This window comes from Chelon labrosus (assembly GCF_963514085.1).
Source record: "Chelon labrosus genome assembly, chromosome: 13".
NCBI lineage: Eukaryota > Metazoa > Chordata > Actinopteri > Mugiliformes > Mugilidae > Chelon > Chelon labrosus.
In genome coordinates, this window is record NC_140346.1 from 9,183,085 (window position 1) to 9,207,822 (window position 24,738).

The 24,738-nt window shown below is 43.1% G+C and overlaps 1 protein-coding gene across 1 annotated transcript; it reads right to left on the reverse strand.

The window, feature by feature from the left end:
* Positions 1-2,714: 2,714 nt before the first annotated feature.
* LOC311498696 (period circadian protein homolog 2-like) lies at positions 2,715-22,214 on the reverse strand. The gene is made up of 22 exons (XM_084559398.1): positions 21,963-22,214; positions 17,838-18,409; positions 15,165-15,257; positions 14,735-14,889; positions 14,430-14,551; positions 13,938-14,139; positions 12,835-12,886; positions 11,282-11,424; positions 10,861-10,939; positions 10,668-10,774; positions 10,404-10,557; positions 10,180-10,288; positions 9,826-10,099; positions 9,538-9,694; positions 9,314-9,450; positions 8,969-9,175; positions 8,572-8,817; positions 7,174-8,255; positions 6,815-7,034; positions 6,454-6,685; positions 6,168-6,318; positions 2,715-5,813 (listed from the first exon to the last, which is right to left on the reverse strand). Exons 2-22 carry the CDS (start codon positions 18,290-18,292, stop codon positions 5,658-5,660), a joined length of 4,533 nt encoding a protein of 1,510 aa, XP_084415524.1. The 5' UTR covers positions 18,293-18,409; positions 21,963-22,214; the 3' UTR covers positions 2,715-5,657.
* Positions 22,215-24,738: the final 2,524 nt, after the last annotated feature.

Genomic DNA, 24,738 nt, shown 5'->3' on the forward strand with positions numbered 1-24,738 from the left:
AGAAGAAGACCGCTGCTACTGTTGGGGTCTAGAAGCTACTGAGGCTAACAGTTAGCATGCTAACCATTGGAAATTTGAAGGAGTATTTTGAGAGAGTGTGAGGAAAAAAAGCCTGTCAAGAATTTTTTTTGCTATTTATTTTTTATTTTTGTAAATGTTTAGGTTATGGTTAGCTTAATTAAGTTGATTAAGACAAAGGGCTAATGAAACACAGCATGCCAATGAAAAATCCTCAAACATAGTTGTGTCTTTAATGTATACTCTGGTCCCCCCTCAATCAGCAGACCACCTGGTGTGTTGCTATGACACAGTGTGTGTCAGGGTGCTGCATACCTCTAACTCTAGGATTTAGGGTTCGATCAAACACTCGGATCATAAACTACAAGTCATATCAGGATATCTTCTGACTTAGAGACTTACGGACATCTCCTGTGAGTTTCATGCACATACTGTAAATTCAGTGGAGTTGGGAGCAAGAGAGAGAAAGGGTGTAAGTCAGATTTTCACCGATTTCTGGCAGACAAAGCAAGACAAAATGCTCTGTCCCCCAACATTCATTGAAGCATGGATTGTAATCCCCATTGTAATTTTTGACCGCTATGTGGCTTCTAACCCTGTGGTTTCTATGTTTAAGAGGAAGCAGGTGTGTGAATTGGTGTATATGATGATTAGAGTCACACCCTATTCTGTCCCCGACAGTACACAGTAGCTAAATTGCATTTGTCCTCAATTATGACTGGTGTTTCTATTAAACTTTAATATTAGATTTCTTTTTTTCACTGCTTAAAACAGCACAGGGATGCAGTTATATTCTGAGTTTTGTGTGGGTCTCTGAAACAACTATAGTCAGGGTGGAGATAAATAAATAATAACTCAACATGTGAGCTTTCAACGAGAGAGACTTCATAGCTTGTTCCAAAATTAAGATAATTTCCCCAAATTATGACGCGCACGCAACAAACATCACCACATTTGTGGTTCTGATTCTCCGCAGTAGAGATCCATTAGAGACAGCGGCTGTATAATATTCTACTGCGCACTAAATGTTGTCTGCGTTTATTTTCATCGGATCTCAAGTGCTGGCTGGGGACACATGTGGAGATGTATTTTAATGCCAGGGGTGAACACAGGTACTTAAAGCTGGCCACTTGCAATTGGATTGCTGTATCATGTAAGTGCAAGGTCTGAACTGTCTCCATAAATAAAGAAAGAAAGAAAGAAAGAAAGAAAGCTGTCATTTAACCTTTAGAAAAGCTTTTAAAACAATGGACCTGCTACAAACTCATAGTATTATGCAAAATTAGGCATTAATTATATAGAAGCAACAGTGTGGTTTAGGCTGGACTATGTATACAGACAGGAGATAGTGACTGTGGGAACACCTTCCTCCATCAAACCCAGTCAACGACAGATGACAGGCTGACTGATTTGGCTTTTGTGGAGGGGAAAGGAAAAAAGAAAATCAGACAGGAGGGAAAACCTCTGCATCAGCTGTGGGTTTGTGACTGCGTATGAATTCTGGGGTTAAAGGTCAGTGCAGTGCAACAGTTGGTGTGAGAGCGATTCAACGGCAGAGGCGAGCATATGGTGCCGGGCAGGATCCCCAGGGGAGCCTGCCATCCTTGAGTGCTTCTCAACTGTCTTTGACTGTGAGAGAACAATCACCTCCTAATGGGAGGCAGCAGCAACACAACTACTTCTTACATCAAAACAAGATTTGGAATGACAGACCTGAAATTCTTGCATGTGTCTTTTCTGGTTGAAATTGGAGTATTGAGTTATTTTTTTTAAAAGAGGGAGTCATACAAGAGCCTAAAAGTAGGGATATCTCAGATGCCCTTTGACCAAGTTTCCGCAGTAATTTGACAGCACAACCTTTAAATGCCTACAAAATGAGTTTCTCTGCTGTTTAAAAGCCAGCATCTTAATGGAGATGTGGTGGCCTTTGAGGCTCGTTTGACATTTGTTGTCAAACTGGAGTGGTAACCTGGACATGGCTCTAATACATTTCCTCCCATTAAATCGTGTGGTGTACACTTACGTACGTGCAGTGGCGAAGTAATCACTGCATAATATTTTGAGCTTTACATTGTTTCTTTTCATTCATTCATCTTCTGTACCCGCTTATTCCTGTTAAGGGTCACGGGGGTCTGCTGGAGCCTATCTCAGCTGTCATCGGGCGAGAGGCAGGGGTACACCCTGGACAGGTTGCCAGTCTATCGCAGGGCTAACACAGAGAGACAGACAACCATTCACACTCACACCTACGGCCAATTTAGAATTCACCAATTAACCTAATGAGCATGTCTTTGGATGGTGGGAGGAGGCATCAGTGCTAACCGCCTCGCCACTGTGCCACCGGCGCTTCCAGGTGGATTCTTGGGATTCCGAAGGCCTCCATACACACCTTTTTGCTGTTTGCCTTGGCAATATGCTTAATTGAGGTAATAGAAAAAGTAAAAGAAGTAATAGTTTTCCTGTGATCGGTGTACAAAATATATCATGAAGAATAGGTTGATTTTTAACCAAATGAATAAGGTTGACAGTGAGTTTTATATAGCTACTGTCTCCACTTTGACAGAGAAAACTGCTGTTTGCTCTAGGCCAGGGATGGGCAACTGGCAGCCCAGGAGCCGCACACGGCCCGTGACCTCATTCGAAGTGGCCCTTAGATTAATTTTTGAAAATTATAAAAATGTGTATTGTGCGGCACTGAATCAGTTGTAATGACACAGTTGGCCACTAGGTGGCACCTCCAATGCAGACGCCTCCTCGTGCACGCTTCCACTGGGTCTTCTGTTTTGTATCTGTTTTATGTCTGAATGAATAATGAATGAATGGTCTGAAAAGATCTGCGATTTAATATTTGTTGGGAGTTTTGATGAAAAAGGCTGGGCTGTTATGTATAAAATTATATTTTTCTTTACGGAATAGCTTAAATATGAGTATTTCTTTCCTAAACTTGATTGGGACAGCCTTCATCTTACCACACTCTTTAGAGTTCAGATGGGTTATCTGCATTCATGACCAAGGGACAAACACATCAGACGGGTTATATTTCTGTAATTTTATTACAACATTGTGTCCATGTCTCAAACAGCACATCATCCCACCTACAAAAAATGCACAGAACTGTGCTAGTTTAATACACCACAGACTCATACAGTGGCAATGAGACATATTTACATGACCATACACGACACCAGTACCGTGTGTGTGCATTTACAGATCAGGGTGCTTCCAACAGCCCACCGGTGTGTTTAAACATGGACTCCCTCTTTGCCAGACCTCATGAGACAAGTAAGGCTTGAACATGACCTACTGTCAGCTTTGAATGCAGCGTCTTTCAAAATTATGTTCCAAATGACTGAATGACATTCTGCCAATCTCAGTGGTTTATACACAGGTGAGCGTTGGAAGTCCCTTGGAGATGTTTTGCACAGAAGGAGACAAAGACAAGAGACTGCAGTTGCTAAAGGTGGTGACATGTGCCTGTACCCTCTGTGCATTCGTTCGCACATAGAGACAGAAAACAGGAGTCCATTAACCTCTGCCAGTTCCAGGCAAAGACTCTACACATGTCAGTCGCTCACTGGAATCACTTAAAGTATCTGACCGCTCTGTCCATTGCGTTTTGCCCACATGCATACACATGCTAACTTCTGCTTACAGTAACATGACCTGGGATTTATTAGAGGTACGCCATGACGCTTAAAAGCTCTAACCTTCTTTAGACAGTTTATAACACACACAAGAGAAAGATAGAAAAATAGAACAGTTAAAAAAAAAAAAAAAGTCCTGACAAGTTTAACTTGGAAATCATGAAAACCAACTATGAGATGCTCTTGGTCCAGTCCGTTACATTCATAAGCCCTGCCTCAACAGTTTCTCTGCCTTAGCACCAGAGCTGTTCCTATTTTACATACGGTTTGCTTTAACTATACGGAGCCAGTGTGGATCACAGTTTCCTTAATACTTCATGTTAGAGGTCCAGGGGCTTGCATGGTTGCTATAACCACATCCTGTGTAACCCAGAATTAAATAGAAGGTTACTGAGGAAACATGATCCCCTTTATTTGCTACAATTGTAATACTGTTTTTCCACTGTACCACAAACTTCAGGCATCATTCTCAACATTGTCTTCAGTGTCATGAATTGCCATGACCAGCAGCGTTCACAGTACTCAAGGATGTGTATTGCTGCACTAACACTGCAGATATTTGTGATTTGGAGTCCTTTTAACGATGCCTAAAACATTCCAATATCGTAAAAAAGTTCCTATGCAGTAAAAGAGATCGAGAAAAAATAAATTCTGCCAGTGTCATTTTGCATAATGAATACATCCCTAAAATAGTATGGATTTGTTCTACAAGAAATGTTTTGTTTTAGAGCTGCACCATGTTACCAGAAGAACATCACTCAAAACATTTTGTAAGATTCTGCATTCTGTGTGGATATAATTTTTCTCTTTATGAAAATAAAGTGTATCACTCCAAGATACAAAGTGGAAAAGTTAAAGTTTGAATAAGAACTTGAACTTGATTTGCAGCCTCAAAATTCCTCAGTCAGTGCCTCCCTCAACCTCACTTTTGGTGCATCAGGTTTCTGATGCTGATTGTTGAAGAAAATATTTTGGCAGCTTCTTAATCTGCGATGATTCCCTCTTCATCAAAGCACCGTGTTGTTTTAAGGTCTGCAGAGGCCCTCAACACTTAGAGGTTATATTGCGAACTGAGTTTAAGAGACTCTAAAAGTTTAGAAACTCTTAAGGTTCGTTGTTAACTAAACTCATTTTGGCTTCAACTATTCTAAATATATCATCTGCAAGGTAATAAATATGATACTTAAAGGAGCATTATGTATCCGATTGTCGCCGTGGAGGAAAGATCTAGTGAGCCTACATGTCCTTCTACTGGCTGCTGAATCAAACACTACCACTGCTAAGTGCCTGGATGCTTCAAATGCTCAGGTCGGAGGAGAGTAGTGAGATAAACCTGACACATCCATCGTCCAATGAAGGTGTTGAATGGGATCATGTGGCGAATAAATACAAACATAATGGGCAGAGTAGTGTTGAAACAGCAGTGTTGGGCTGCTTGTTAATAACATTTTTAAATATTTTTATGAAAAGTATTTTGTCAAAATAACATTTTTTGAAATTAAATATATTTATAAGATTTTATAAATTGTACATTGGCCACAAACTTTTTAGAATAAAAGCCTCTGCCTCTGACAAAGAGGATGGCTAATATTTACATAAAAAATAGCCAGGTCACTTCAGAGGCTATGTGTGTGCATTTGAGTGTGTGTGACGGTGAGTGTGTGTGTGTGTGTTGAAGATGGCATAAGTACTACATGTGGATCATGAATACAAAACCCCCATAAAGCACTACTGCCCCCTGTAAGGACGCATTAAGAACTGCACTCCATTAGCAGTCCTATATCCAGCGCACACACGTACACACCAGCAACACACATCATCATAACTATCACTGGCAACACCAACCTCTGATCGAGTGTGCGTGCGTGTTTGAGAGAGGATGGTCAGACACACACCTGCTCGTCTCACATCCATAATGTGTATAAGCACGTGTGTGTGTCTCTTGAGGGTCCTTGGCTGAATAAGTGTGTCCTCCTGTTGGCCCTGTGTATGTGTTCATGAGCCAGAGTCCGGTTGAGGCTGAGACTCCTCTGATTGTTTCTGGACGTTCTGTCCCTCTCGGCTCAGCTCCTCGCCCGTCTCGCCCATGTCCATGTCTGGCAGGCCCTCCTCGACGGGTGCTGCCGCTGCGTCCTCACAGTACACACACTCCTGAACAGATATAAATGGGGTTAATGACTAGTTCTGTTATTTAAAAGCAATAAAACCACATAAGTGCAGGCTGGACAGGGCAGGGAGCTGTAAATCTCCAACCCAACTTTAAATGCACTAAATAAATTTACTTCAGCTTGAGAAGTATCTGAAAAAGATTAAATTTTGAACTAATTGATAAAAATTGACTGCAGGCTTGGTGTTCTAACTCTTCAATTTTAAAGTCAGCTTTAAAACAATGACGATGCACTAATATCGTTTGTTTTTTTTTCAGCACATTTACTTAAAAGCTTTGTTTCTAAGTACCGGACCTTAAGACTGGAGATGCGCGGTGATTGTTTGTGTGTTCCTAACCTTGACATTGATAGCAGCAGGTAGACCTCCCCTCCTCATCCAGGGGTGTTCCTCGACCAGTTCTCGTCGCTGGTCCGAGGAGAAATGAGGCTGGCTCTTCTGCATCTGTCGCAGCCTCTCCTTGTCTTCTCGCAAGACCCTTTGAATGTCCCTGGTTGTAAGGAAACACACAAATTATAATTTACCGCCAAGACTGACACAAAATTATATAGTCATGAAGGGCATGTAATGTTCATTGCAAGTGATGAAAATAAAAAAAGTCAAAAAATATCTCTCAGTGAATTACCTGGACGGCATTTGATATGTCATCATGACCTTGTCGTCAGCATTGGCCATCAGCAGCCAGAGGGGCTCCTGTAGAACATATTTTATGAAATGGTCTCCCTCTCCTTGAGCTGAGATTTTGGCCTGCGACTTGCCACCTTCAGAGCCTCCTTCACCTTTCATCTTAGCTTTGGCCTTGGGGTCGTGTTCCAGAGAGTCAACACTACCAAAGTATTTGCTAGTGTTACTACTCCCTGTACAGAGTTTGAGAAAGACATGGCACAGTCAGAACTATTCTTCAAAATGTTCATTATATAGAGATCAAAGACATGAATAAGAATCACTTATGCTCTTTTGTCAAGCCTGGATGCTTCTCTGCTGACCTGTTCTGCTGCCCGAAGCTCCACTAGCTGAGGTGCCACAGCCGTTGCAGCCTGAACCTGATCCTGAGCCCGAGCCAGAGCCTGACCCCGAGCCCATGGAGCCGGAAGTGGCTGATCCGGTGCCAGAGTGGGAGTCCTCTTGTTCCTGTAGCAGGATGTCCAGCAGGTCGCAGGATGAGGAGTTCCCATCACTGTGAGCACCATCTCCTGGAGACTCCACCTGAAACACAAAGTGGCAAATCATCAGAGATAAATCCATGCAAAGCGCTGAAGTGCTGCAACAGGGACTGTGTGGTGTGTATATGAGAGAGTAAAGATGAGTACTGAACCGAATCAAAGTTACTATCAGTGTGTCTCACCTGTTGGAGATTATCAGTTTTGGCTGTGCCTCCGTTCTTCTCCCCCGTTGCCCCTCCTGACACTGCTGCTGTAATGCTCCCCTGGCCTCCAGCAGAAGGCGCTGTGCTGTCCTGACGTTCCACTGAGCGCTGTCCCTCCTCCATGCTCAGCAGATTGAGTTGCAGGGGCGAACTGCAGCGTGACTCAAACAGTGGTGGCGATGTGGTGGGCTCCCGTGCCCCAGACGCAGGAGTGGAGGATCGCGATGCAGCACCCTCTCTGGGCCCCACAGTGGGGACTTTGGAAGGCTCGGAGGCTAAGCTATATGGAAAGGGCTGAGGTGGATAAGGGGCTTGAGCCACGAACTGAGTCTGCACTGGGAAAGATGGTTGGGCAGCAAAGGGCTGCTGAGTAGTGTAGGCAGTCTGTGGAGCCTGGAAAGGCTGCTGGGCAGTGTAGGGGCTCTGTGCAGCTTGAAATTGCTGCTGGGGGGTAAAGGCAGTTTGCACAGGGAACGGCTGTTGACTGGTGAAGGCAGGTTGCGTCTGCATGGCATAGGCAGTCTGTTGGGGCTGAAAGGCCTGCTGGGTAGTGTATGCAGGTTGAGGCTGGGTCTGCTCAGGGAAAAACGTCGGTCTAGGAGCAGCTCCTAGCTGCCCTAACTGACCTATCTGTCCTAATTGGGGGAAGAGGTAATTGGGGAGCACCAGAGCCACCACAGGGGTCACAATAGGTGCAGGAAATGGAGTGGCAGTAGGCGGAGCTTGGGTGGTCTGCCCCTCTCCAAAGCCTGCAGAGAGAGAGGGGTCAGGGCGGGGTGCCTGAGCCGGGGCAGCAGCTGTTGGAGGGTAGAGCGGGTATGCAGGCACCATGGTGGGGTAGGAGACATTAAAAGCGGACTGGGATGCTTCAGACGGTGACCAAGAAGTCTGGTTGAGACCCTGGAGAGGGGGCCGCGGTTTGCGGTTAGACACAGCACTGTCTGATGAATCAGGATGCTTCATCCGTGGCTTCTTGGACTTCCTGTTACGGTTGCCCCTTTTGGCAGTGGTCTCCGGCCTGGTCGTGCCCTGTTTGGCAGCACCTCGCGGTCCAGGTGATTCTGAAATGGTACATGTAGATCAGATCAGAAAGTTCTTTCTGTTGAGCTGGCAGAAACTCAAATGCATTTAGCGAGCATGACTAGCCTGCATTTGTTTATTTGTAAGGGAGCACTAGAGGACAACATCAACAGTAGTAATATCTAAAGTACTCTATATGTGTATAGCCTAAGCTCTTTTCCAACACCAGTCCATTTAAGGGCATCAGCAATAATCAAAATACATAATAATGTTTAGTACACGTACATGCAGTACAACAAATGTCCGAATCAGGTGGACCAGACACACCAGACAAATGAACTGTGAAACCTTTCATACCTTCAGCATTGACGGACCCTTTCTGCTTGTGCAGATATGTGGAACAGTCCTTCTGGAAGGTCCTGGCATTGCGTAGTTCTCGGCAGCGGTTCAGGAATGCCTGCTCTTCTTTCTGGGTGTGTGCTGCCAGCACCTGCTTGGTCAACCCCAGCCTCTTGTAGGCCTCTTTCTCCTGGCTGGGTGGAGAAACCATACTGATAGGAAGAGCTGGGGGAGCCGGGCTCTCTGCAACATCCTCAATTATCTCTGTAGAACAAAACAAGTACCATAAACATCAGTTAAACTGATCTAATTATACAATAACTGGAAAAAATATATATAAACGTAATTCCATTCCAGGTGTGTTTTTGTCTGTGTGTTTTCTGTATCTGTTTTTAAAATGGACATAGAAACTCACCAGACTCTGGCTGAGGCTTCTTGTCTCCCACGTGGACGATGGTGCTACTGTAGCTGCACTGTGAGGTGATGGACACCACACTCTCAGCCTTACTGGGCAGAGTGAGGGGTGCCAGGGGGCCTCCCACGACAGCAGCTGCCCCAGATGGAGGCTTCTTAGGTGCTTTCATGTTTGACAGGCCTGGCTGGGCATCTAGCATCAAGGGATCTAAATGAGGAGAGGGTGAGCTATTAGTTTCAAGCCTTTGAGTATTACAGTCTATTTCTGCATACCAGGTGTAACCAAGTGCCTCTAATGCCCCTGGTGATGTGTGTGGCATGTGTGTACAGATGTATGATGACATACCTGTACTTGTATCCTGTGGCACTTGCATGCCATTCTCTGAGCTCTTCTTATCATCATCTGAGTTGGAGGAGGTGGTGTTTGAGGAGAACTGGTACTTCCTTTTTACGGTGATAGGGATGTTACAACTCTCAAGATACCTAGGAGGAAAAAATTTGTTAAATCAGAGATTCTAAAGTTTACATGTAATCCTTTACATGTTCATTGTTCATAAACAAAAACACTACCTGATGACACTATCCAGGCAGCTGATCTGCTGGTAGGAGCATACAGTCTGATCTTTGCAGGTGAAGTCTTCCATGCTGGCTGCAGTACCGTCTCTGACCTGCAGAGGGGGTGCCGAGTCCTTCATTCGCACAGCTGAACTCCTCTGAAATGCTGACACTAGAGAGAAAGAAAGGGAGGAGAAAATGTCTGAATCACACACAGTGTGCATTGCCAAGGTTTAGATCATAATCTGCACCCTGTAGTACATTTTGAGGGGCACAGATTTGTTTGTATTAAACTGAACTCACTGTCAGTGGTCTTCCTGTGCTCAGGTTTGGATGGTGAGGGTGAGGAAGAAGGGGAGCGCAGGCAGACCTGGGAGTCCTGGTTCTTCAGCATGTGTACTCCCTTACAGATCTCCTGGAACGTCCTGGGGGGCTTGGTCTTGCCTGTCTCCTCTGCGGTGTTGCCCGCTGTAATGTTCCCATTGCTTTCACTGGACGAGCTGATGCTCACCAGCTGCTCATGGGAACCGTTGCTGCCATGGCTACCATAACCACTGGAGCCCATGTTGTGGACCGGCTGAAGAGAGAAAGCATGTTAGAGGAACGGACAGATGCCTCTCGTATGTGAGTAACCATCTTGGGTGTGTGTGTACATACTTGGAGCAGAAGCCTGTGGATCTGTTCACTTATTTCTTGGATGTCAGAATCCATGATCTTCCCCCCATGGAAAGCTGGTGCTGCAAAAACATCTTCATTCACAGGACCCCTGAAAAAACACAGACACATGACTGTTATAAGGCGTGTTCAGAGAAAAACATACCAGTATGTATATACACTACTAGTCAAAAAAGAATATTCACCACCACATTGGGAATACTTACATTCGGACTTTATGCCTGCCAATGACGAAGGAGACCTTGCGGCTCCAGGGATTGACGAAGCTGGACCAGCTGGTGTCAATGGTGATGTACTCGCCATTTCTTGCACAGAAACGGATGGAGGAATGGTCGAACGGCTGACCAGCGTACTGCAGAACTGTTGGCAACAGAAGGTAGCATGTGAGTGAAAGAGCAACATAAAGGATCTAATGCACCAGTCAGATTATTATGACTGTCCTGTATATTGCTAATTTCTTAAATTCTTACTTTTGCGATGCACAGCCAGCATTAGGGGTCGGTCACTCGGGTGCAGATTGAGCAACACGGGGGTCCCAATCAGGTCCTGGGGGAGGTACCCCAAGAGAGGCACAGCCCTGATGGAGGAACAACAATTAGTAGGAAACAGCACATGACATTACTGCGATACTTTAGGGGTTAACACGGGTTTCAGTCCACTCACCTCTCATCCACATCCTGGAACACACAGTTAGGCGTGTGTGTGGTGGTGAAGATCCGCTTGTCAGGAGGAATTCTGGGTGCTGTAGGGAGAGGAATAGGTAAATAATAAATGACACGTCTGCAGTATCACTTCATTTTGAAAATTTAATTAAACTCACATGAGGAACCATTAATAATCTGTTACTTAATGCAATTAGACTCCGTATTTAGAGCTTTAACACATTAATCAGACTTTTAAGTCATACAAAAACATAGTGAACATCTTTCTGTTTAAAAGCATATTCCTTCAACAGAAGCTGTATGTGTAATAACTATTTACTTTCTTACGTCAGCTACATTAGCTATGTACCAGGAGTGATATATTTTATTCATTATTATATCTTCATGAGACAGAGTAGTAAACACACTGAAACAGCTCTGACCTTCATATCCAGAGTGCACTCTCTCAGCCAGCAGGAGGCAGCAGAACTGTTCCTCAGCCAGCTCAGCATCCTGGACTTTCATCAAGTAAGGAGTCATGCGGAAAGGATAGTACTGGAGATCCCCTTCTCGTTCCTTACCGCCACTGCAACACAAACACACGCCGTCTTAACACTGTTCCACAGTACTGCATTCTTTAAAAAATTAAGTTTACAGTTTGCCTAAAATGGTACCATTGTCCAAAAATCTCAAACTTGCCTTTGGTGTAGGCATTTACTAGAACAGCCTTTCTCAAACTGTGGTACGCGTACCACTAGTGGTACGCGGGCTCCCTCTAGTGGTACGCAAAATAATACTTATACTAAAATAAAATAAAATACATTTAAAAGGTGAAACACGATTTAATATATGAGAATGTATGAAAAAAAAAACTACCAACCGATGACAAAAAATGGAAGGAAATTAAGACAATAAATAAGTTAATAATTTTAAAAATCCGCAAGTGTTTCTGGGTAACGTTAGCCGATATATGTAATATTCCCGCCGTTACAGGCGCCGTTTGTAGCTGGGCTGTGATGGGAAGATGGTTTAGTTACCGTAATAACAAGGACTTTAAAAATGAAGCGTACGACAAAACTATTGTCGTGGCTTAAATCAAAGACAGACGTGCAACAGGAGATAACAACAACCGAAGAGGAGGACGTGTGTGAGCCGAGCACAAGCGCGAACAGTGATGCCAGTACCAGCACCACAACATCTGCTACTGTTAGCAAAAAACGCAGTGCATTTTAATTGATTTTTTTATTTAAGTAAAGTTTATGATTTTCCAATTTTAAACACAGTGTTCCATCTGTGTATGATTGTTACCGTGGCCAACAATATTAAATAAACTTGTTAAATAAAACTTTTAAAATGTTTTTCATGAAAACTTTGGCCTACTCCGCTACTGTACTTTAATGTTGGTCATTAGGTGGTACTTGGAGAGCCAAGTATTTTCTCAGGTGGTACCAAGTGTAAAAAGTTTGAGAACCACTGTACTAGAAGAATGTGATTTTGCATATTTAATAGAGGAACACACAAATAAAAGTATATGAATAAGTGCTACTTTCGATCCTCTTACTGGTCTGAGACATCAACTGAAAGCTGTAAATTTGGACATTCTCGTTAGGAATGGTGGTGGCACTTGCTTACTTTGTATATTTCTAAACAAAGTATCTAAAGTGGCCGTAGGTGTGAGTGTGGTTGTCTGTCTCTCTGTTTTAGCCCTGTGATAGACTAGAGACCTGTCCGGGGTGTACCCCGCCTCTCACCCACTAACAGCTGGGATAGGCTCTAGCCATTTACAGAAAATTAATGAATATATGAATGAAAGTGGTTTAATGTCCGTTATGGCTGTAATATACCATCTGGCCACTAGATGGAGGTACAGTTCAAAAGCTCACAGATGCTGACTTCCTCCCTTAGTGTTCCTCTACAGCTCAAAGCCTGCACTGACTCAGAGCTTGTTAGAGCAGGAAACTGTGGATCAAAGAAGCGGCCGGCCGCTGTCCCTCACCTGATGCGGCAAAAGAAGGATTTCTCCTGCATGCACTCCGTGGGAGACGATTCTGAATAAAAGACAGGGAGAAGGTGGGATGAATATGTTCCTAAACAAATTAGCTTGACCATCGGTTAGTCATCAATGTTCAGCACGCTGTTAATGGGTCCTAAAAAGTTTTCTCTCATCCAAATGGGGAAGAGATACAAATGCAAAAGAGTCACTAAGAGAGTTTTCTAGTTGGAAGACTAAGAGTGAAACACTAGGAAAAAGTACCCCCTGTGCAGCTTTAAAGGAAGTGTGCAAAGACGCAACCATCTAGAAAATGATAGAAGGATTACATAACTTAATGCAGCTGTCATGTCGGAAGTAGTAGCTTGTTAGTAGAACATTTAAAACAACACAAGAGAATACTAGAAATCCAGCAAAAGAGTCAAGTCAAGACCTTTCCATTAATATGTTTCACAAAAAAAACATTATTGTAAATGTGTGGGCTGGTTTTCATTAGAGAGAGCAGCTGAACATAAGAAGTCAGAAGCATGGATGTTCTGGCTGCCCTAATATGCAATTATACCTCCTTCAAATATGTGACAGGTGTCTGTGTAGGCGTGCGTCATTAACGTGATTGAGCATGTGAAATAGGTGCTATGTGTGTATGAGCATGTGTGTGTGTGGGTGGCTCATGTGAAGGAAATAGATGCCCGTGGTATGGGTGTATCATGTGGATCAGCTGCACAGACCACAGGATCTGATCACGCAACAGGGTTAGGTTAACTCTTTAACTCTGATGCTGAATGTTTGCTCCCTCACTTCAGATCAATACTGAAAAATAATTTCCCACAGTCAAAGAGACGTAAGAGTCACAAAGTCAGTCTGGACAAGAGCTATTCGCGAAACAGAGCTGATCATCTATCCAGAAAATTTCTGATTATTTAACCAGACTTCAACTAGAGCTGCTGTGGCAGTGGGAGGGAGAGAGGGTCAGGAAGTAATAGCTGTAGATAATAAAATGCAATTCAATTCCAGTGGCTAAATTTAAATGAATTTGAAGTGAAATAAAAGTTTGATATAAATATAAAAATACTTTTCAAAAAGCAAGTGCATTCATTGATGGTCTGTACCTGCTCCAGTGCACATGCTCCATGAGGGCAGGCGGTAGGGCGTGGTGAAGCTGTAGAACACGCTGACGTCCTGAGGCGTCAAGAACTCCACAAACTTGGCGTTGTTGAACACTTCCTGTTTGCAATTCAAGATGGACGCCGCCTGGTCCGAAATGTAAACAATCTTCCCCGTGATGAGTGACACGGCTACAGCAAATATATCCTAAAGAAAGAAAGAAAAAAAGTGCTTAAGCATTTAAAATGGACTGTTTTCCAAAAAGCTGAAGATGCATGCACACAAGAAAGTTTTGAGGAAAGGTCCACTTATTCCATTTAATATCATAAAGCGCGTTTAATATTCCACACAGTGTTTATTGTGCTGGCAATATGTGGCACACGAAGACTGTATCATATAAATTAGTCAGGGCTGATTGGGGCTATCATCAAAGATATGTAAACAGACTTGTTCAGTACTGATGCTTTACTGTGAGGAGAATGGTGGTTGGTACTTACAGTATTTTTGAGGGTGTATTCCGAGGTGATGCTGTTCAGTTCCTCAATGGTGTAAGATGATACATCAAACCCTGGTGGCTGACTATCATTAATCATCAGCATCTGGTAGTATTCTTCATTGGCTGCAAAGCCAAGACAGTATGCATCAATGCACATATCAGATGGTGACAAATTCCAACAAACTTTCTACTTATTTAAGATAAAGCGTATTCATTAGCCAGTGTAAAATCGCTAATAAACTATGACAACATGAATAAATGTATGAACAGGCGCATGAAAACAATGCCAACAGAAGCGGGTCTTACCTTTCACCTGTTTAACACATCGCAGCGCATATTTCAGCGTGTTGACGGTGCTGGACTTGCCCTTGTTCCTCTTTTCCGACGGTAAGTGCATCTTAAGCTCCTTGAGGGTCTTGAAGAGCTCCTTCTGTGTCTTAGCTTTGGCTGACTGTTCGCTGCTGCAGGACGAGCATGAGACAGATACACGTGCGTCAAAATGACAAGGTCTCACCAGTGCTGTCACACTCAGCTTTCCAGCATGGGGAGCAGAACAGGAGGGGGTAGCTACCAGGAAGGATTGATTGGCACTGGGATGCTTCTTCTGTGGGTCTGACTTTGAAATCTCTCTAAATTTTAAAGTAAATTAAAGTTCTAAATAAAAACTCCCAGTGCCCACACATGTTGCATCTAGCCCTGACAGAACTGCTATTGGTAAATTCAAAGGTGTACTAACCTGCAGCCGCTGGTTGAAGGGTTGTCCTGCTCAGAGCTCACAAGGCTGAAGGCGTTGGAGCTGCTCGGCGGGGAGGGGCTGTGAGAGTTTGAGCTGAAACCATCAACAAAATGTCATGTTACTGAGGAAGATGCAGAGCATTTAGAGCACAACAACAACAAAGGGTAAGACTAAACATATGAAGCCAATCGGTGACTATACAGGTACAGCTCAAAAAATTTGAATATCGTGAAAAAGTTCAATATTTTCTGTCAGTCATTTCAGAAGATGAAACTCATTTATCATTTTATCTAGATTCATTACACATAGAGTGAAATATTTCAAGCATTTATTTCTCGTAATTTTGATGATTATGGCTAACAGATAATGAAAACCCCAAACTCAGGCTTCTAAGAAGTATTTCTATATACTCAATACTTGGTTGGGCATCCTTTTGTATGAATTACTGCATCAATGCGTCGTGGCATGGCTGAGCTGTAATGGAAGCTGTACCTATATACACATTGAGAGCAGCCGATAAGGACTGGCAAGTAAATAATTTCTGCCCCTAAATCTATTTACAATTCCTAAATAAACCAGATAAACCATCTTATTAATGGAGAAACCATGACACATCTTGTATGTTAAATTATATTTCTATACAAAGTATCTTTGCACATACTAAAGGGGATGTTTTTGGTTGTATTGCAGCTGTAGTCTGTGTAACAAACCACAGGACCCTGAGAAATAGATGATGCAATGAAGCATGTGTAAAATGGAAGACCTGAAAATGAACTAATCAAAACCAGCCTGTGTAAGAGGAGATCAGAGGAACGAGTGATGGAAAAGAAGCTGAATGGAACAGTCAGCTAACGGAGGGCTTATCACAGCACTTTCTGCATCTAAATACACCACAATAGGTAACGGAAGAAAACCTCTCACAAGTTCATCTTCTCCTCGCAACTCTCAACAAAGTGTGAAAACATCCACTGAGCACGCGATGAAGACCTGCTCGGTGCCAGTCCCTTAAATATCTCCATTTTAGACTGGAGAGAAAGGTGCACAGAAGTGAATTGAGATGTCCTTTCCTCAAGAGCTATCTGATGCATTATCAATCAACTGACTTTTATACTGTTCTTGAACAGATGAGTTCAGTTCAATTTAACTGACAGAGGTGTAAAGCACCACTAATAATTACAAGGGTCTTCAGACACACTAATGTGAGGGTGGGCATTGGAAAACTCTTCTAACAGGAAGAAAACTTGAGCAGCTCATATGGGGGAACCAACTTCTTGAGGCCATCCAAGTAGTGAGACACTATGTACTGTATTCACCAGTGATACAGTGTATAGCGCTCTTCACACATGAGCAAAAACAGGCCATTGTAACCACAGCTAGCGTCATTGTTTTGTTAATGCCGTCTTCCCACGTGACAAACCACACTGTGACGCATGAGCTGCTGCACTGACATGCATATGCACCAGCATCAACTCACTCAAAATCTCAACTAAGTAAAAACAGCTATGACATTTAACCAGGCAATGAGCAACATTTTTTCAACTGGTCACAGAGTCATTCATTTGAAGATGAACAAATGAGAAATTTGCAAACACGAGTATAAGATGACAGAAGTTAAAATTCTGAAAATAAGCACAATTTCAATATAGCCCAAGCACATCTTAACCTAGTCTATTGTATTATTCACTTCTCACAGACAGTAACTGGAAGCTCACTGTTGCCTATAACCATGTTGCACGCCGTGAATTGCTGTTTGTAGCCATCAAATAGAAGTAGCTGCCCACGTCTTACTTTTGAACCTCAGGTTTTTCAAATTCCTCGTGTGTGTGTCTAAAAACCCTGAACTCATTCTGTCAACATATTCCCATATGTAACATCATCAGTGATTGAGGAGGTAATACATAGGCTCAGAATTGTAGAGCAATTAACAACTCAAGTCAGTGCTGTACGGATACCTCCAAAAACGACTTAGGAGTTGAGGTCACCCATCATCATTATATATAAATACACTTAGTTATGAGACTGGGTTGAGGAGGTGAGTTCCACACTCATGTTTCAACCTTAAATTGGTGTCACAGTTGCACTCAGCTGCGTTATGAGAAAGGTGTATGCAGTGTATTGTCCACCTCTAAATGTAAATGGAGATGGGGAAAACACAAGCACTGGTTATGTAACATCCAGCCTTCAGTAGGTGGGCTGTTTCCTACAGACAACAGATGAAAATAATGGACTAATGTAAAGGCCCTGTTATTTAAAACCTTACATATCCAAATCATTTGTGGTTGATCAACAAAGACTAGGTCTTAGAAAATTACCAATGGAAACAGAATTTATATCAAACTTAGTAACATGTCATCAGAGAAGAAGCCAACAGTGGACCACACTTGCAGAACTGACTCTGTAGAGATCTAGACAATTAAAGGCTATAACATGTCATCTCTCAAAGAAACTAAGCCAACATATTGTCTTTTTTATCTGAGTTGATCATAATTGGAGATGAAATATCCTCTGCTTTCTTCCACATTGCTGCTTGACTGTAACAATGACTCAGGCCACCATGACTCATGCAGGAGAAAATGGCCCTTCGGTTACTTTAATGGACCTTACTTCCATGACCTAGATGGTAATGGTCAAAACACAACTCTTTATAAATCGGTGCATCTGACGTGCCCTCACCTTTTGTTGCTCCCCGAAGACTCCAGAAGAGCAGAATCCTTGCCGTTGCCATTTGAGCTGCCCACAGATTCGTTGCCATGGGACTCATTGCCATGAGACTCATTGCCGTGGGATTCTGTCCCGCTACCGCTCGATCCACTCCCACCCATCTCTACGTCCTCATGTAACGGTTGACGCGGTCGCTTCCTGTCGTCGTGTGGGGAGCCCAGCGAGGCCGGGTGCTCATGGCTGCTGTCGCTGCCCTCAGAGGCCAGTCCTAACTCGGGTTCAAGTTCGACCCCATCCCGCCCGCCACAACCCTTGTTGTAACTGTTGGCCATGCGGTGAAGTTGGTTAATGGAGTCGCAGGGAGAGCCCTGCTCCTCCTCCATCTGGAAGCCGATTCTTTCCCTGTTCCGTTCAAGCCCGTCCAGGGTTGAGTACCGGTAGTGCTTTGGATCACTATCCTCAGTCATGGGACAAGCCAAGGGGCAAAATGATGAGACTTTATGTTACCTTCCACATGGCACTGCCATGAAGTTCACGGCACTGGGTTGTAAATGGAGATGATGCCTCAGCAGTGGGGATGTGGTCTAAGGAAGGAAAACAGAACTGGTGAAATTACTTTCACAAACACCTTACAGTAGAGTGCACCTGTGTGACCACAATAATACAGAAATAGTCCTAAACTCAATATGGATCAAGACAAAAACGGTCCAACAAAAACAGAGCGGCCATCCTTTTGATATGGTCAGTCAGCTCAGCATTTCTAAAAATCAATCATAAATAAAAGGGCACATCAACACAGGCAAAGTGATCTTGTTGTTGTGTGTGTACTTGTGCACACAAAGACAAATTCACACTAAGGCTGCAGCCATCCACCTTTCAAAAGGTCTGCACAGTAAATAGGCCGTCGTTTGCCCTTTGCCGGCAGACTTAAGCCCCAGACCAGTGTGATCCGGTTCAATTTTTCAAAGAGCTTCTTCACATAAAAGGTGAAAGAACAGAGATGAAAACACAGGTCTGAAGAGTCTCGACTCCATCACTACTAACATGGATGATGGAAACAAAATATCCTTTGAAAGGTTGTCTACTAATCGGGGTGTCTCCACTGTGGACAACTGCTTGGCCTTTCACAAATCAACTAATAAACAGGTTAGAGGAAAGCCTGACAGCCAGTCTGTGGGGAGAAGATGTCTGTTCCTCCCAAATAACAGTACCATCATTGATGCCATGGAAACCGATACAACAGAAACGCGTTTTAAACAGAGGTTTTTATGCATCGCCCATGTTGACTTAAATGTAAATCAAATAAAGATAGCCTTATGTAACGCCTGAATCAATGAGCAATATGAAAAATAAAAGGTGCATAATGCCTAACAATAACAGTGAACTTAGGTGATCTGTGCCAGGATTAGTCCAGTCACAATAAATATATATATAAAATACAACAGCAACAGCTTTCATCATATGTGCAGCCTCCTCCTCCACCAACTCCTACATCCCTCCACAGCAGAGCGGCAGTAGCAAAAGCTATTTAAGTCTGTTAACAGTGAACAGGAAAATGCTGGCAACAGGTACTGATGCCAAATCCAAACTATTTCAATGTTTTCCTGCCACCCAGGATCAGGTTGCAGCTATTTATGTAAGTATTCACATTCAAGAGTTTGTCTATTCTTCACTCTTTACATAAGCGGTTTTACACAACTTCTACCTTTTAGAGAGGGTTTCTCAAGTTGGAAGATGCACAAAAAAAACAGCAGACTTTCCAGCCACCCACACAACTTGCCACCACCTTTAGAGATGACCCACTCCTGGGCTTAATAGAGGAAGCAGCAAAGCACTCTGACTGGACTTTCTATTGGCTGACGCAAACGGCTAATCAGGAGAGAGCAAGGAGGAGGAACGAAGTCAGCCAGTCAGGGGCAGTTTAGGAAAGACTACAGATTATAATCATGTCAACTATACACACTTGTTATTTCATTATACTTTGAGAAAACAGACCAAAGGCACTGCCACAGCATAAAAGACATAAAGTCATAAAATAGGATTGTTGAAAATGAATGAGCTTGTTATTATTATTCATATTATTAACCGTACGCTGCAGGGTATTAAGGCCTTAAACAGACATAAATGAAATCTACAATATATTAAAAACTAGGTTAACATGATGAATAATAGTCACTTAATGGGTTTAAAAATAAATAACAATAATTTGGATATTTTTTCCCTATTTGTTAAAGTGTTATCTGTGGCCTTGTGGCTGAAACTAAACTATAAATCCTGTATTATTGTAACCATATTAAACACAGTGCTCTCTACTTAAACAAACAATCATGATATTTAAGTGCTTGCAATGCAAGAAAATTAAAAGAAAAAACGTAACTTAAATCTGACAATGACGGCCGGGTTTTGTGAAGCGTCTTGAGACGATTTGTATTGTTACTGGCGCTATATAAATAAACTTGAATTGAATTGAATTTAACCCTTTAACGTGCATGCAATATGGATTTGAGCATACTAGAGAACCATTCTAGCATGAGCATTAGACACTAAATTACAACTACTTCCCCCCTAACATGTTCACAACTCTTGCAAGGCAAACGTGTATCTCTCATAACAGAGCAGCAGAGTGACATAATGTAACTGAACTCCCTCCGCTTGCAGCTCAGCCCTGTTTGAGCTAGAGCGCTGATACACCCAGCACACTAGCACAGATCTCAGGCATTATACAACTCTGCTCCAGTCACATGGATTTGGCTACAGTGCAGCACAAAGCTGTGGTAGCCTTGTTTCATAAAACCACATGCTTCCACTTGTAACTACTCTTAAGTGTATTTTGTGATGACATCTCAGACAGAAATCATTACTGAAACAAAATACGTTACATGTTAACAGGCACAGAAATTTTCCCCAACCATTCACACACACAAAAAAAAGTCAATTTTAACCTAGAGCAATTAAAGAAAAGGCTTTATTCGCGAGTTACAATATTTTCATACTGATTAATGTTAAGATCTGCTCCAGTATTTCATTAAAAGTGTCAATCGCAGGGAGTTACGTCACAGTGTGTGCCAATATACTACACAACCTACCCAGACAATACTTTTCAACTTACAATTTATGATTGTAATTGGACAGAAAGATCAGTAAAACTGTACACAAAATATAGTAGTCACAAAATCGTGAGTGTTGTGACACAATAAATCTTAATTGAAACTGTAAGAAAGGGTTAATGACTCTTTTGTCATACAGTAAGCACCTATTTACTTCCCAAGAGCACACAGGGAGGCAACACATTTTCCATAATTAGGAGTCAAAATAGAGCTCAAGGTCTACCTTTGGTTTTCTAAGAAGCCTTGGATCAATACCCAGATTACATTTGTAATGTGATTATCATGTCGACCTAATATTCTCAGGCACAGTGTGGCTGGGGTAACCAGTTTTCTCTGTTTGGACAGTAGGACACTGAGAGGACATTGTGTACTATTAAGGTGGAAATAAAATGTATTGGTTCCTGATTCCTGACAATTCTGGTTAAGCAAATATCATTTTACGGGAATACACCTAATATAGTGAAATGAAAAAAAATACACGAATAATCGTGTTTGTGCTTCTTTAGAGTCCAGGCAACACAAAAACTAGCAAACAGCTAATTTTATAAGTCAAAGATTATACTGCAATGCAAATAACACATCACATATAAACGCCTATACTAGGTAAAGGTTAAATCAAAGAAATTACAAATATATATTATGTATTTTTTAACTGTAACAGGAACTAACAACCCTTCCCCCATCTCACTCCCATTGACCTGCTATTCGGAATCCACACACACGTTGACCTGCAATCCACTGCACGGTACACTGACACAGTTATGTAAAAGTAGCGTTATCGGTCAAAAAACCGCTACAAAACAGCCGCCAGTTGACCGCAGACCGCACACATCACAAAAACATACAATTGTCTTCCTGTGATAATCAACAGAATAAACCTAACCAGCATTTATTTGGTTATAAAAGTAGAATAAGTAGAGCACTGAGGATTTCGCGCATGCGCACGCCGGTTTTCGTTATGCAACTTATTTTTTGTGCTCGGTTATTCGTTTTAACTAAAACTAAAAGGTGGAAATATTCAAAAACCAACCTGTGCTGTTGAAGTAAAACTCCTCTCTCCGGTCGTCTTCGGCTACAGGCAAACGCAGAAGCGAGCAGTGAATAAAACATTGAGTTAAACCTCCAGTATTCCTCAATGGGAGACGGCATTCAGACGGGTTGACACAGTAGTCTATGGATCCTCCCCGGCTCTTTCCAGTATTGCCTCACCAGCGAATCGGCGAGCGCGGCCCGCGACCTCAATTCAGACTCCTCCCCCGGCGCTTTTCGATTGGCTGGAAGCTAGGGGTTTCCATGGAGAACGTGACGGGATTGCAATAACGCGAGCTCATTGGTCCAGAGCGCTGTCCGTCGTTTTATATAAACAATTCATCCCCTGCACGTGGAATCCCATGTTGTGTGTATCGTGTGGCGTGGTACTGGGGTAGTTACGACTGGTGGAGCCCTAAACACCGTATCGAGTGTTGAAATTACATAAATGCAAAAAGTGGCAGGAAAAAACACCCGGGAAACGACAAAATATTAGAGATTTGTGCGTCTGCGAGTGTTAGAAACTCTAACGCGAGTCAGATAAGTGCCCGAAAGCGCAAGTTATTGCGAACATAGAAACGAAAGTTCATTTTGACGAGAGTACGCCTTCACACAAAGTATTGTGAAGGCGAAGGGTCACAAGCTGGTCAGATAGACATATATTTTTTCCATAGTGACCTGCGTCATCTGTAGGAGTGTGTGTGCGGTACCGCCTTTCTTTCAGAGAGCATAGTCTAAACATGCCCACAATGTGGAGCAGAGGAAGAAGAAGAAAAAGGATAGTACTGTTATACAAAACAACTCACTCATGACATAAGACTTTATTCAATGAAAAGATACACCTCACTCCTCTTGATTGCATCATCACAACAGATGAAAAACAAACAAAAAACGTGAGGGTTTACCAGTCTAGTGTAATTCCAGGCCTTTGTTCAACAGTCTATGGGCCACGAAGCTGAATGGGGACTCTACTTTGTGCCAGGCTCATTCATCGCAGTTTGTCATGAGTGGATGAGTCTGGAGAGCGCACGCATGCTGGCACGGTAGCCACAACACCATATTTTCCCTTTCTCAAATCAAACCGCCTCCGCCGAATGGCTCAGCGCAGAAATCTGGACTCAGCTCTGTAGGTGCCAGATCCAAGTGGCGATCACCCACGCTGAGGTGGCTCTGGAGTCAACGAAAACACGCCCTGCTGTCTGCCTCACGGTGCCCAGTGTCCACTCAACAGAACATGTGAGAGCCATGTCTCTCACCCTCTCTGCCTGCACTCAGCCAGCACTTTCCAATGGCTCTCATTAGACTCCGAGCTCTCATTGGCTTCCCTTTGCCTCGTGTGCTTGCTTTGAGTAGTCAGGTTTTGTTTTTTTTTTGCATCCATCTGTGGTTATCAGTGTAGGTGGATCTCACTTGGAGAGTAAAACGAGACTGAATCACCGATGCCTCCTTTAACCACCCCCTGTTTTAACTGCACACATTTCACTTGTTAGCAGGGGCAGCGGACTGGGATATCCTACAGGTGGGTGGAATATCCTAAACAATAGTGAGTCATGATGTGGGTGGCTTTTTCTGTGAAGCCCATGCCTTGACTACCGGTCATGATTATCATGATTACCTAACCAGAAATCCTCTACATTTTAAGTGTTTCTGTCCGTGCATACGGTGTGTAATAGACACTGAGCAGATTTCCTGTGTCCGATGTGTCACTGTGTGCACTCTGGAGCCCAGTACACAAATAGGTCACACTGAGAGTGAAAGAGACGTATTGGACATTATATAATGACATACTTGATCATTTTCTGCACACACTGCTCTGCCATGGGATGCTCTGCCCACACCCCTCATAGGTAAGGCTAGACTAGCAGCAGTCAGTTATCTATCATCTGCTTCATGTCTGTGAAGGTTCTCAGTCATCCAGGTCATGGTATATCCAAAAATGATTCAAAAAAGGCAACTGGACTTGTAGAGTTTTTTGAGAAGACATTTCACCACTCATTTCGGATACCCAACCCTACGTGGCTGGGGTATCTGAAAAATGTTCGGAAATCACCGCATTCCAGTTTATTTCAAACTAGGGAATACACTTAGGCAAAGACTGGTCCACCCTAAAGACAAAACACCCAGTCAAAAACGGAGTAATGTGGTGTATGCTGTTCAGTGCAGCGAGGAGAGTACAGACTTATACACTGGGGAAACCAAACAACCCATCCATAAACGCATGTACCAACACAGGAGAGCCAGCTCATCAGGAAATGATTCAGCGGTCCATCTACACCTGAAGGACAAAGGACACTCCTTTGAAGATAACAACGTCCAAATCTTAGCCAGAGAAGACCAATGGTTTGAAAGAGGAGTAAAGGAAGCCATCCATGTCAGACTGGAAAAACCTTCACTGAACAGGAGGTGGTGGACTGAGATTTAATCTGCCATCTATCTACAGTACAGTTTTAACTTCTGTCCCCAAAAAGTTTCAACCTCATTCACACCTTGACACTGGAGCCTCTGATGGACAAGGGTCGTTAGAGCACCATTCATAGGGAAAGAGGACAGGGACAAAACAGTCCCCCCCTCAATGACAGGTGAGTACCCAACCGTTAATGGATGTGCTGCACCGGTATATCATCTGCTACACTTACTACTGTCTTGCTGTTGCTTTTTTACTCCCGGAACAATAACTTCTCCTCATTCTGAACTGGGCGTCATTGTCATATTTAACTACTTTAAAGAGTCATGCACACACCATGTAACATTAAAGTTTGTCAGCCCTCGGGGGCCCC

Bases quoted from the DNA above. Each gene is read 5' to 3' on its own strand.
- LOC311498696 (XM_084559398.1), bottom strand. From the start codon at position 18,292: ATGACTGAGGATAGTGATCCAAAGCACTACCGGTACTCAACCCTGGAC. The intron at 11,425-12,834 runs GTGAGGGACAGC...TTTGTGTTGCAG, and splicing joins TCCTTCTTTTGCCGCATCAG to TGGCGGTAAGGAACGAGAAG. The intron at 8,818-8,968 runs GTGAGTTTCTAT...TTTGTTCTACAG, and splicing joins GAAGCCTCAGCCAGAGTCTG to AGATAATTGAGGATGTTGCA.